Genomic DNA, 12,871 nt, shown 5'->3' with positions numbered 1-12,871 from the left:
ATGGGCATGTCAAAATTCAAGATGGCAGCCAAATAGACCCAAGACCAACCTAATTTTCTTGTTAATATCTAAAAACGTTAACTAGACACCGAAAGGATTCTAAAAAAGTATGTTTGCTTAAGTACTCAGGGGATTGCGCGTGGGGCCTATTTGGCTGCCCTACGATTTGAGGTTGCTACGTTTCAAGCGTTAACCCATCGTTGGAGCAAAAAAACCCAAAACTCGAAGGGTTAGCATTCTCTTTTGCTTTAATGAAGTGTTATCAGTGCTTATCACCTGAAATGTCAACTTCCTTTCTTCTCATGGCGGTTAACATACCTCGATCACCGCGTCTTATTTATTTCATCCGTTGTTGTGCAGTACCCGTCCACCGATGCAGATCAACACTAGCATTCACGAGTAAGAGTAGTTCTTCATTCTACATGAAATTTGAAAGGTTTGTGTTGTCATTAGCATCTTGAAGCAGAGGTGGTTTGATCTGGCGAGATGCAAAGTTATCAGACAAATCATGAATTCGAACAAATTGTGTGTTCATGACAGGCTGTGTATGTGACTGGCCCATTTCCTTACATCATTCTTTTCTGCTTCCTGGTTCGAGGTGTGACACTGGAGGGAGCAACTGATGGTCTAGTATATCTCTTTACACCTGATGTGAGTGCATGCAGATTGGTGAGAGTGCATTCGTTTTCCAAATGATTATCATGTTTACAATGATGATGGAGGATTAAATTGTGCATGAGGGTGGTGCCATTTACAGGTAGAAATTCTGAAACGGCCAGAGGTGTGGATGAATGCTGCAACGCAGATCTTTTTTTCCTTGTCCGTGGGTTTTGGTGGCATGATTGCTTTCTCCAGCTACAATCCTATCAAGTTGGTACTCTGGAAATAAAACTGTACATTCAGCACTGTAATCATCCATGTAATCATAGGTCTGTATCATTCATAACTGTAGAGCTGGAAAGTACACCTTTTTTAGAATGTTCAGATAAAGTAAGGGCAGTCCTCACTGATTTGATTTCTGTAGTTACTGTGAGTTAGTACAGATACCTAATTATTGTTTTCTTTGAAATAAGATCAGATCTCATGGAAGAATGAAATCACAAAAAGGCAATGCAGTGACAGTGGGACAGTGGGACAACAGTTGGACATGATAACCATTGGACGTTCGCAAATCATTCACATGCAGCACAAGATATAATTCATACATTCCTAATGACAGCTGTTTGATGCTTCGATAAGCCTGGTGTTGGCTTAGCAGTTTTGGTGGCTGGCTAAGGATCCGCGGGTCCTGAGTTTGAGCCCTGTTGGCTGCTGAATTAACACGAGGTGGGGTTGAATCAGCCTGTCATCCTTCTGAGGTGGGCGAAATGAGTACTCGTCTACTGGTAATAGGGGCACTGCATCAGTGGCACAGGTGTGTCCCGAACCAATGATGCAACCAGCAGCCTCAATGCTGCACATGAGAGTGTTTGAGTGATGAGTTGATAAGTTTTAATTTTATATTTTAACGAATTATTTGTAACAATTGCCTATTTCTTTTTCATTGCATGGAAAACGAATATAGTACAGGCAGAGAAAACTAATATAGTACAGGCAGAGAAAACTAATATAGTACAGGCAGAGAAAACTAATATAGTACAGGCAGAGAAAACTAATGTAGTGGAGGCAGAGAAAACTAATATAGTACAGGCAGAGAAAACTAATGTAGTACAGGCAGAGAAAACTAATGTGGTGGAGGCAAAGAAAACTAATGTGGTGGAGGCAAAGAAAACTAATGTGGTGGAGGCAAAGAAAACTAATATAGTACAGGCAGAGAAAACTAATATAGTACAGGCAGAGAAAACTAATGTGGTGGAGGAAAAGAAAACTAATGTGGTGGAGGAAAAGAAAACTAATATAGTACAGGCAGAGAAAACTAATATAGTACAGGCAGAGAAAACTAATATAGTACAGGCAGAGAAAACTAATATAGTACAGGCAGAGAAAACTAATATAGTACAGGCAGAGAAAACTAATATAGTACAGGCAGAGAAAACTAATATAGTACAGGCAGAGAAAACTAATATAGTACAGGCAGAGAAAACTAATGTGGTGGAGGCAAAGAAAACTAATATAGTACAGGCAAAGAAAACTAATGTAGCACAGGCAGAGAAAACTAATATAGTACAGGCAGAGAAAACTAATATAGTACAGGCAGAGAAAACTAATATAGTACAGGCAGAGAAAACTAATGTGGTGGAGGAAAAGAAAACTAATATAGTACAGGCAGAGAAAACTAATATAGTACAGGCAGAGAAAACTAATATAGTACAGGCAGAGAAAACTAATATAGTACAGGCAGAGAAAACTAATATAGTACAGGCAGAGAAAACTAATATAGTACAGGCAGAGAAAACTAATATAGTACAGGCAGAGAAAACTAATATAGTACAGGCAGAGAAAACTAATATAGTACAGGCAGAGAAAACTAATATAGTACAGGCAGAGAAAACTAATATAGTACAGGCAGAGAAAACTAATATAGTACAGGCAGAGAAAACTAATATAGTACAGGCAGAGAAAACTAATATAGTACAGGCAGAGAAAACTAATATAGTACAGGCAGAGAAAACTAATATAGTACAGGCAGAGAAAACTAATATAGTACAGGCAGAGAAAACTAATATAGTACAGGCAGAGAAAACTAATATAGTACAGGCAGAGAAAACTAATATAGTACAGGCAGAGAAAACTAATATAGTACAGGCAGAGAAAACTAATATAGTACAGGCAGAGAAAACTAATATAGTACAGGCAGAGAAAACTAATATAGTACAGGCAGAGAAAACTAATATAGTACAGGCAGAGAAAACTAATATAGTACAGGCAGAGAAAACTAATATAGTACAGGCAGAGAAAACTAATATAGTACAGGCAGAGAAAACTAATATAGTACAGGCAGAGAAAACTAATATAGTACAGGCAGAGAAAACTAATATAGTACAGGCAGAGAAAACTAATATAGTACAGGCAGAGAAAACTAATATAGTACAGGCAGAGAAAACTAATATAGTACAGGCAGAGAAAACTAATATAGTACAGGCGGAGAAAACTAATATAGCACAGGCGGAGAAAACTAATATAGTACAGACAGAGAAAACTAATATAGTACAGGCAGAGAAAACTAATATAGTACAGGCAGAGAAAACTAATATAGTACAGGCAGAGAAAACTAATATAGTACAGGCAGAGAAAACTAATATAGTACAGGCAGAGAAAACTAATATAGTATCGGCAGAGAAAACTGATCGAGTGAAGGGAGACAAACCTTCCCAAGCTAACCTTTCTGCAACCTGTTGCAGCCAAACCTTGCTGTACCCACCTTACCCAGTCACACACAACTGTCCCTGGACTCTGTGTCCTTTTCTTCTGACAAAGTGGAGAGTTTGCTGTCAAACCTCGACTAAAATTCTGCAACCGGTCCAAACGGCATCAGCCCATTTGTCCTAAAAACCTGCTCCTCTGCTCTTACTCACCCTCTCTCTGTTCTATTCACCCTCTCTTTTGCTCAAGGCCATCTGCCATCTGTTTGGAAATCAGCAAACATAACTTCCCTGCATAAAAAGGTGCAAAAACAGATCCTGCAACTACAGACCAATCAGCCTTCTCCCAATCATCAGCAAGGTTATCGAATCCATCATCTCTTCAGACATTAAATCCTTCCTCTTCTTGAATGGCTTGATTTCTGATCATCAATTTGGTTTCAGACCAGGTTACTATCTAATCCTGGATATGCTGCTTCTGCTCTCCCAACAATGGATGGAGGCACTCGATGCCAGACATGAAATCAGAGCCATATCCCTGGACATATTGCCTGCTTTTGACACGGTCTGGCACCCTACCCTGCTCACCAAACTCTCTTCTTATGGTATCCAAGGCCATCTCCACTCATGGCTCGCATATTTCCTCTCCTGTCGCAGCCAACGTGTGGCCTTACATGAGTTCTCTTCTCCCGTCTTCCTGTCCAGGCTGGAGTTCCTCAAGGCAGGGTTCTGGGCCCTGTTCTTTTTTCTGGTTTTCATCAATTATCTCTCCGACTCTCTGGAAAATCCTCTTTATCTCTTTGCTGATGACTCCACCCTCTGTCGTACCATCTGTCATCCCTCAGACCAGCAAGCAGCAGCTTCTTCACTCTGCAGATCTGGATAAAAATCACAAACTGGTCCAACGCGTGGAACATGTTTTTCAATCCTGACAAATCTCACTCTCACTATGTCTCTCCGAAAAGACCGTTTAGAAACTGCCCCCATCTACTTTCTCAATAATCCTCTGGAAGAAGCCATTTCAGTCAAGCTTCTGGGTCTCACTATCTGCCATGATCTTTCCTGGGAAAGCCACATATCCAACCTGGCCTCCAAAGCCAGTCGCCGACTAGGAATCCTCTGTTGTGCAAAGGCCTTCCTCGGCCCACTTGAGTTCTTGACCACGTACAAAGCTTTTGACTGCAGCCTGATGGAGTACTGCTGCCGCCTTGGGCTGGTGCTCCTGCCTCTCACCTTTCTCGGCTTCACGTTGTGGAAACCAAGGCATTTCGGATCATTGGTATCTCCCTCTGGGCTGTCTTTGGGCCTCTCACTCTCTCTCGCCGCAGGCAGGTCGGTGGTCTTTCTGTCCTCTTCCGTCTCCTCTCTGGTCCCCCCCCCCCGCCGCTTTGTCTGCGATATGTCCCTCCAGATTTCCGCAAGGCCCTCAAAGTCTACCATCAACCCTCTTCTGGCAAAACTTCCAACATCAGGAATCAGTGCTCACCTTCACTCTTTCATTCCTCTTTTTTCCTCCTTTTGGAATAACTCTCTTCAATCTCATTCTTCCCTCCAAGTCTTCAAAATAGCTGTTCACCACCACCTCTTATCTTCCACCATCCAAATCCTCGATATTTTCCACCCCCATTAATCCACCCCAAAACCACCTCCTTCAAATTCCCTGCTTTCCTTCCTAAAAGTCCTTGTGGTGTTCATCTTGTTGACCTTCAAATTCCCTGCTTTCCTTCCTAAAAGTCCTTGAAGTGTTCATCTTGTTGACCCCGTGTACCCCGCCCCATTCCTCTCACTTTCACATATCTCCTGATGTCCCTGTTCCCTCCTGTTTTGTGCTTCCCTCTCCCACCCCTCTTGTCTCCTGCTCCCTTCGTTATACGTTTTGGGTGTTCGCTCTTATATAAGCCTCGATATTGTATCCAAAAAAAAGAACTTCTCGCATGAGATTCCAGGCATCTATCTTCCCACTGTTGGATTATAGCAAGAGATCCACATCCATAACCAGGGTGGATGCCAAATTGATGGTTGGATGTGGGAATGGGGAAAAGAAAAATGCTCCAATTTATTTTTTCATTACAGCTTCCCATTACCTTGCTGACTTTGGGAAGAAAACTCACAAGAGCTTTGAAAAAGTGCAAAACACCATCTGCTATGTACACCTGACTCCAATATCTTAACTGCCTACGCATGAACCTTGTTTATAGCTTAAGATATACCACATAATATGCTGTAAAAATTTGGAATTATACACCTGTTAGATGATGACTGTGAGAACCTCGTCTTGTTCTTCATGTTAGATTATTGTAATTATTCAATGGATGTGATTTGGCAGGAACGACTGCGAGATGGACGCGGTGATTGTCGCATTGATCAACTCTGCAACTTCTATCTTTGCTTCAATCCCTGTTTTCTCTGTTCTTGGCTTCAAGGCAACCATCTCTCTTCACAATTGCCTGGACAAGTACAATATTTCACAAAGTGCAGACCTCAACCAACTCGAGTAAAAAATTAATTTAAATTATATAATCATGATATAAATATTCTGACATACTTTTGATGTTTTCTCTTACAGGAATATAAAGCTGCTGATGAATGAGTTTGATGTAGCTGAAGGAACCATCACTCGAGACAGTTACACACATTGGTTTAGTGTGTACAACGCAACCAATCCTGACAGGGTCAATCCTCTTGACTTAGCCGAGTGTAGCCTGGACACCTTCTTAAATCAGGTAAGGTAACGCCATGTGGAATGTGGAATATGTGTGTCTGAAAGCACACAGCTGAGGCCCTGACAATTCAGGCTTGGGATATTAATATACTCTGTCTTGTAACACAACTCGTTTCATTTCGGTTTGAGTATGTAAAACAAATAAAACATATTGTTTGACATAACAATCAAACTAGAACAGCACTCGGTAGAGAACATACCTTCACCAGGCTGAACAGTGTATATTTTGTATCCCACTGATAGGCCGGATCTGCATCCGGACCTGAACCAAAACCTAATCAGTTTGTTCTTGTCACCTACCCAACTCATCCGAATTTGTTCATAATGTTTTGAGGTATCCTACTCAGACAGACAGACAGAGACAATCAGGGGATGAAAACATAACATCCGTCCACCTTTGGTAGTGGAAGTGATTATGCACAGATTATAATTTATAATGTATCGTTATCTTTGGATACAATTCATATAAGCTTTATTGATTTAATAAAAGAAGACCACCCCCACCAAGCTTTGTCCCATTAAATAAGTTTGAAAAGATACTTTAAAACTTGATTTTGCATTTTGAGAGAGCTGGATTTGAGTAAGATGACTTTACAATTACAAAACAATCTTAGGCTTATTTAAACAGCAAAAGTGATGAACGAGGTATTACATAATTATCCGTATTCATATCTTACATGCAAGGCAGGGAAGTACCAGTGTTGTTGTTTGAAGGATACGCCGTTGTGATGCAGGTATCACAAGTTGATTTTGAGTAAATCATAAAGTATGTAAGAGTGAGGTATGCTTCCAGTCCAGCATTCAGACTGAAGTCAAATTTAAGTCCATATTTTTGCTGGATTTGAAGTCAGACTTGGGTGAAGTATTACAATTTTGGATTCAACACTTTCTGACTATGATTGTAGTTTAAAACCTTGTGAATCAGACTTGCGCTGTGGTTATCAGAACTCGACAATATGTGATCGATGTAGCAATAGTACTTTTTACATTGAATAGTTTTGTTTGCAATGAGAGTACAAGGTTGCTTCACACAAATTGAATGTAAACATTTGACCATATTCTATGCATTGATTTGGTGCTGAACGCAGGCTGCATCTGGAACAGGCTTGGTTTTTATCATTTTTACCGAGGCAATAGTAAACATGCCACTCCCTCAGCTGTGGTCAGTCTTGTTCTTCATCATGCTCTGCATGCTCGGCATGTCCTCTATGTTCGGAAATGTCGAGGGTGTATTGACTCCACTCCTGGACCTCAAAGTATTTCCACCGTCATGGCCGAAGGAACTCATCCAAGGTATCTACCGACATAAAATACAGTGTGTGTTTGTGTGTTTGTCTGTCCCACTTCATAAGGACAATTTAAGAAGGGTTTTAAAGGCCAATCTTTTAACATGACTGTGTTCACCTCAATCTATTTTGCAGGCTAAAAAAAAATAAAAAAATATTTTCCATAAAGGAGTAATTACATCCCTTATCTTGGAATTGTAGACTGTGACTTGCAACCAGGCTTCAAGGGCAGAATACAGAAACGTTTTTAAAATAACAATAAATACAAAGTAGAGGGAAGTGAAATTCGCTGCACATGATATGTAACATGGGCAGAGTAAAAGGAATGTTCATTGACATCCATAGAATGTCTAATAAATAAAGAAGACAAAACACACCTGACACGAGGCTGAGGCTTCAGACTTTGGCATATTCCCGATGCTGTATGGTCAAAACAAAACATCCCAGAAGATAAAGAAAGCAGGGTCATATTTGTACATGTAGAGTTTTAAAATAACGCTTCTCGCTACAAAACCAAATCTTCCTGTCTCCTTTAATATTTTGATTTAAATAATTCCAACCCGTCAAAAATGACAGACTTTTATACTAGCTTCCTATAAGACATATGTTTATTCCCATTATTGTTGAAGAGGGTTTCCACAACCCATGCATTACTTTCATCGCTGTGTATTCTACAGGTTTGATTTGCCTGGTTTTTTTGCTTCTTTCTTTGGTGTTCACTCTTGCATCGGGGAATTATTGGTTGACCGTCTTTAACGACTTTGCTGGCTCAATCCCCTTGCTCTTTGTGGGGTTTTTCGAAGCCATTGCAGTTGCTCATATCTTCGGATATAACAGGTATTTCCAACCACTTGTCACTCTTAATTTTGTACTGTTCAAGTCTGAACATCTTTACAGCGAATTTCAAAACAAAGTTATTTTTGCAGATCAATGTGGCTCTTAATGTTTTGAACAATGATGTGATTAGGAGATATACCAGAAACCACGAATTTAAAGCCTTTTTGTTAAAACAAATGGAAAATTATTTATCAAGCGGACATTATATCAAGAGCCATCGTACTAACTCGAACCTAGTTTTTCTGAGACTGCAATTCATGCAATTACAAGCAAAAGTACAATCCCCAGTGAAGGTTAAAGTTTAAGTTAATCTATCAATTTCAATTATTTAATGGATTAAAAAAAGATTAATTGTGTTGCACTCTTGGTTTCATTTGGAGCCAGCAGCGCCAAGAAGGGAGGGGGTAGGCGGGGAAACTACCCTGAAGCCCGGACCTAATAACTAGGCGTGGACCAAATAGAAGCCTGTAATTGTTCCTCAATTTTTGGTTTCATTGAATCATGACGTTTGTTTGTGATGATAAAACACTTTATTTTGTACCTCCCTCCAAGCCACTCGGGGAGATTCCCTGGCATGCCATTGCCATGGACAATGACACCCTTATTGCCTTCTGCCCTTCCTGGAGGTTCAACCCCATACACTGCATCTCACCCTTCATTGCATCCATTTTGTTTTCCATATTTTGCATCATCCGCATCAACATTTCCCCCAACCGGTTGATTTCAGCCGACCCGGACGAAGCTGAATCGCCTCGTTCGGTCGTGGCTTCGCTGGGGACCGGGGAGGGAATTTGACGGGGGGGGGGGTGTCAAAAGCCGCCGCCCCTGCGCCCCCTTCGGGCTCCGAGTTTGGTTGCGGGAAAAGTTCAACCTGCATAATGGTGTTGTCCTGGGCCATAGATTCTATATCTAAATCTATTCCCTCCTGCCCCTGCTCGCCTTGAACTGCCATTTTGCGTGCCGGGAATTAATTTAAAATGCTCGTGATTTAATGGAACCGGAGGGTTGCTTCGCACACCCTTGATCCGGTTCCGTTAATTTCGTTTGGAGACGGAGGGGTTTGAATCCCGCTCTTGGACACCAGCGTTGTAGATTTCCGCCACTCCGGCGTGCGGACGCCCGCCTTTAGCTCAATTGCGGCCGTGCGCGCCCACCGAACGTGGCAATCTAGTCGTAGCTTCGGGATCAACGCCGAAACCCTGCTACAGGTGTTTTTAACACACCATAAAACAGCCAACTCTTCTGTCCACGCGCTACAGGGTCGATCGCCGAATTGTCGATGTACCTAATGATTCGCGCGGACAGAAATGCCGGGAGTTTATACCTCAATGGGACCTGCACGAAAACGAGCCGCTTAAGCAGCTCATTCCGTATGCGATTGCTGAGCGGTTTTATATCGCCAAGTCCCGTCAGACCAGATGTACGTTTTATCGGCTTATAATCAGCCAGCTAATATCCCGAACGCTTAATGGCAGTCAATGGAGGAAGGGACGCAACGAGCAGGTGACATTCAACAATGGGGAACATTTATTTGAACACAGGCATGCAAGCAATGAATGAATGGGGATAGGGGACAGGACACGAGCAAAAACCTACAGCCGAGTTCTATTATTAAATGTAAAGAAAATACAACACAGGCACTTAACAGTTTTCTATTTAGACGGGCCCACGGACACTCGTACGCGCGCGCGCACACACACACCCCCAAGAAATGGTGGCTGGTGCCTTTAATACAGACTTCAGCTCAGAGGGACAGATGAGCTGAAACCCAGAACCTATCTCAAACCTCTCCACCTCGTGTGGTCTTCAAGCTGTTTGGACCCAGGCTCCAGCGAGAGCGCGCTGGATCCAATTGCCGTGAGACGCGATCCTCCCCGAGCTCCAGCGAACCCCCTCGCGCTTCTGAACACGTGTTGGTGAGACGAGGAACCGATCCTTCCCGTCGATGCGTCGCTTCCCCGAAGAACCACCTCCAAGATGAGGCCGATGAGTCGCACCAAGCCGGGAACCAAGCAGAGAACAAAGAGTTCCACGAGCCAAGAAGAGCCAGCTGAACCAGGCCACAAAGCAGAGAAACAGGCTCGAACCAGCTCGAGCACCCTTGAACCAGGCCGACACTCCTCGACCACCAGACCGAAGAAGAACCACGACAACCCGACCAGCTCCTCCGATGAACAACCAGCCAACAAAGCAACTCCAAGCCGATCAACCAGCTCAACTCTCTTCCGATGAACCAAGCACAAAAAGCGAACCGAGCCAAGCAGAACCAAAAAGCCTTCAACCCGAACCCGAGCCAAGCAGAACCCGAAGTCCTACTGAACAAGCAGAGAATCTTTTCCTTATCCTTCTCCGTCCCTCCCCCACTCCCGGCGTGACTCATCCTCCCGTGCCCGCACAACCGCTGGTGAGAGGGAGTTGTTTACATCATGAATCACGGGATGGGAGGGCTCTTCCTCCTCCTCGCAGAAGAGGGGGAGGGCCATCTTCCTTTGTGTTGTGATCGCTCCCTAACTATTAAATTAAATCACAGCACATTTAATCGATTTTTGCCCATTAAACAATGGAAGGTGAGCTATCTATGGAACATGCACTTATCGACATAACTGAGCTAAAGGAACCTGAATGATGAGTGCGATTGATTTCCAGATTCGTAACAATATATATTTTTTAATAATTTCCTTTCATTAAAATATACAAACATAATCTGTCATTTGTCAGATAATTTTACCCTTGCCGATGGCCCACCTAATTAATCCCAAGATCCTACAGTATCCTGACGAAGTTTCCAATATTTTCAAGTCATAAACAATCTCATGAGTTCAGTCTCAGATAGGCATTACACCATCATAATCTTATTTTCCTTTCATCTATAACTTCATTAGTTACTTAAAATTAACAGATATTACTAATCTTCATCATCAGATCTTAATATCATTACAGTAGTCATTCCACCTCATATCACCGGAGGCCTCCCAGTTGGCCCCCTCAGATTTACTTTACTTTAAACTTTCATAAAATAGTTCCCAGGTATCAAAATGAAGCTGCGTAAAATTTTAGGTCCATAGATGCGGTCAACTCCGAGATAATGAGGTTGAAAATGTGGTTGTGGAACATTTTTATGGTCGTTGCGAGCATCACAAAATGAACGGCTACTTTTAAACTCCCACAACTTCTTAAATATTAATGCTAGAGCCTTAAAATTTTCAGAGATTATTCTTCTATAACTGCTCTGTAAGAAACAAACATAAAACGGAGTATACTTCTATTAATTTTTATGACCTGATCAGTTGAAATCCCCCCAAAAAAGTTGGTTTTGTATGAAGACCCAACTTTGAGACCCCATATATTTTTATTGACCCATCCCAGAAGCTTGAAAATTTTTCATGTAATAACTGTATGGTAGTAGTATTCAAATACATGTTTACTTTTCTTAATCAGTCATATATAATATATAATACAGTCATGATCCCTCAAAAATTGAAAATTTTCATTTTTCCCTGAAATTCAGGTGAGGATTGCAAATATATGACAAGGTATACCACTTCAAATTGTTCACCATTGGAAAGAGCAAATTTAAGTTTATAAAAGTGTCAAATATCAAAGTGGTATAATGTTTCTATCAATATTTTAAAAATATTTGAATAAATGATGTTCTGCCAGTGCTGTGCACATTGTGTGTGCTATTTAATGAACAGTCCTTTTACATGTAGTACATGTATATACAATGTACATACATATCATCTGCTATTAGGATACCATGAACACAATACTTTGAAATTTGAATTTGTAATTCTTTGTTTCTCATTTGTAAATAGCAAGAGCTTAACTCATCTGGCTGGGGCTAAAAATATAACTCAGGAATAGTGGCTGATCTGCTGATGTCAGCAGTGTATATAGTTACATTCAAGGGAGGACATTTGTTGGGTTCCTTTGGTCCATGTGATGAAAGTTATTGATGCTCCCCTAACGTCAACTGGGAGGCAGGACAAGCTCACACCTGACTAGGAAAAGCAGATCAAGGACCTATTCAAATCATTTACGTGAAATGTTTTATTACATTGTTATTGCAGTATGTGATATATTTTTGTATTATTAATTTGAATCATAGAACTAATCATTCATGATAACCATGGTTCCCACACCATGCACACACTTCATGTATTCATGACTGTGTTAACAACAGTTTAAAAAAAAAATAGAAAATATATTTAAAAAAAATATACCACTTTGATATTTGACACTTTTATAAACTTGAATATGCTCTTTCCAATGGTGAACAATTTGAAGTGGTATACCTTGTCATATATTTGCAATCCTCACCTGAATTTCAGGGAAAAATTAAAATTTTCAATTTTTGAGGGATCATGACTGTATTATATATGACTGATTAAGAAAAGTAAACATGCATTTTAATACTACTACCATAAAGTTATTACATGAAAAAATTTCAAGCTTCTGGGATGGGTCAATAAAATATATGGGGTCTCAAAGTTGGGTCTTCATACAAAACCAACATTTTTTTTTCGGGATTTCAACTGACCAGGTCATAAAATTTAAGAGGTATACTCAGTTTTGTGTTACAGAGCAGTTATAGAAGAATAATCTATGAAAATTTCAAGGCTCGAGCACTAATATTTAAAAAGTTGTGGGAATTTAAAAGTAGCCGTTCATTTTGTGATGCTCGCAACGACCATAAAAATAGGGCCACAACCACATTTTCAACA

At 40.9% G+C, this 12,871-nt stretch overlaps 1 protein-coding gene across 1 annotated transcript in view; it reads left to right on the top strand.

The window, feature by feature from the left end:
• LOC147019339 (sodium-dependent neutral amino acid transporter B(0)AT1-like) overlaps window positions 1-12,871 on the top strand; it is a 70,493-nt gene that overhangs the window by 48,004 nt on the left and 9,618 nt on the right. Inside the window, exons 6-11 of the mRNA XM_085899759.1 lie at window positions 541-651; window positions 758-870; window positions 5,629-5,757; window positions 5,869-6,025; window positions 7,113-7,317; window positions 7,988-8,147. Coding sequence (XP_085755885.1) covers window positions 541-651; window positions 758-870; window positions 5,629-5,757; window positions 5,869-6,025; window positions 7,113-7,317; window positions 7,988-8,147 — 875 coding nt within the window. The remainder of the gene's footprint in view (window positions 1-540; window positions 652-757; window positions 871-5,628; window positions 5,758-5,868; window positions 6,026-7,112; window positions 7,318-7,987; window positions 8,148-12,871) is intronic.

This window comes from Eptatretus burgeri, chromosome 10, assembly GCF_056783735.1.
Source record: "Eptatretus burgeri isolate ZD-2024b chromosome 10, Ebu_testis_v1, whole genome shotgun sequence".
Taxonomy (NCBI): Eukaryota; Metazoa; Chordata; class Myxini; order Myxiniformes; family Myxinidae; genus Eptatretus; species Eptatretus burgeri.
This window is presented reverse-complemented; position numbering and strand designations above follow the sequence as displayed.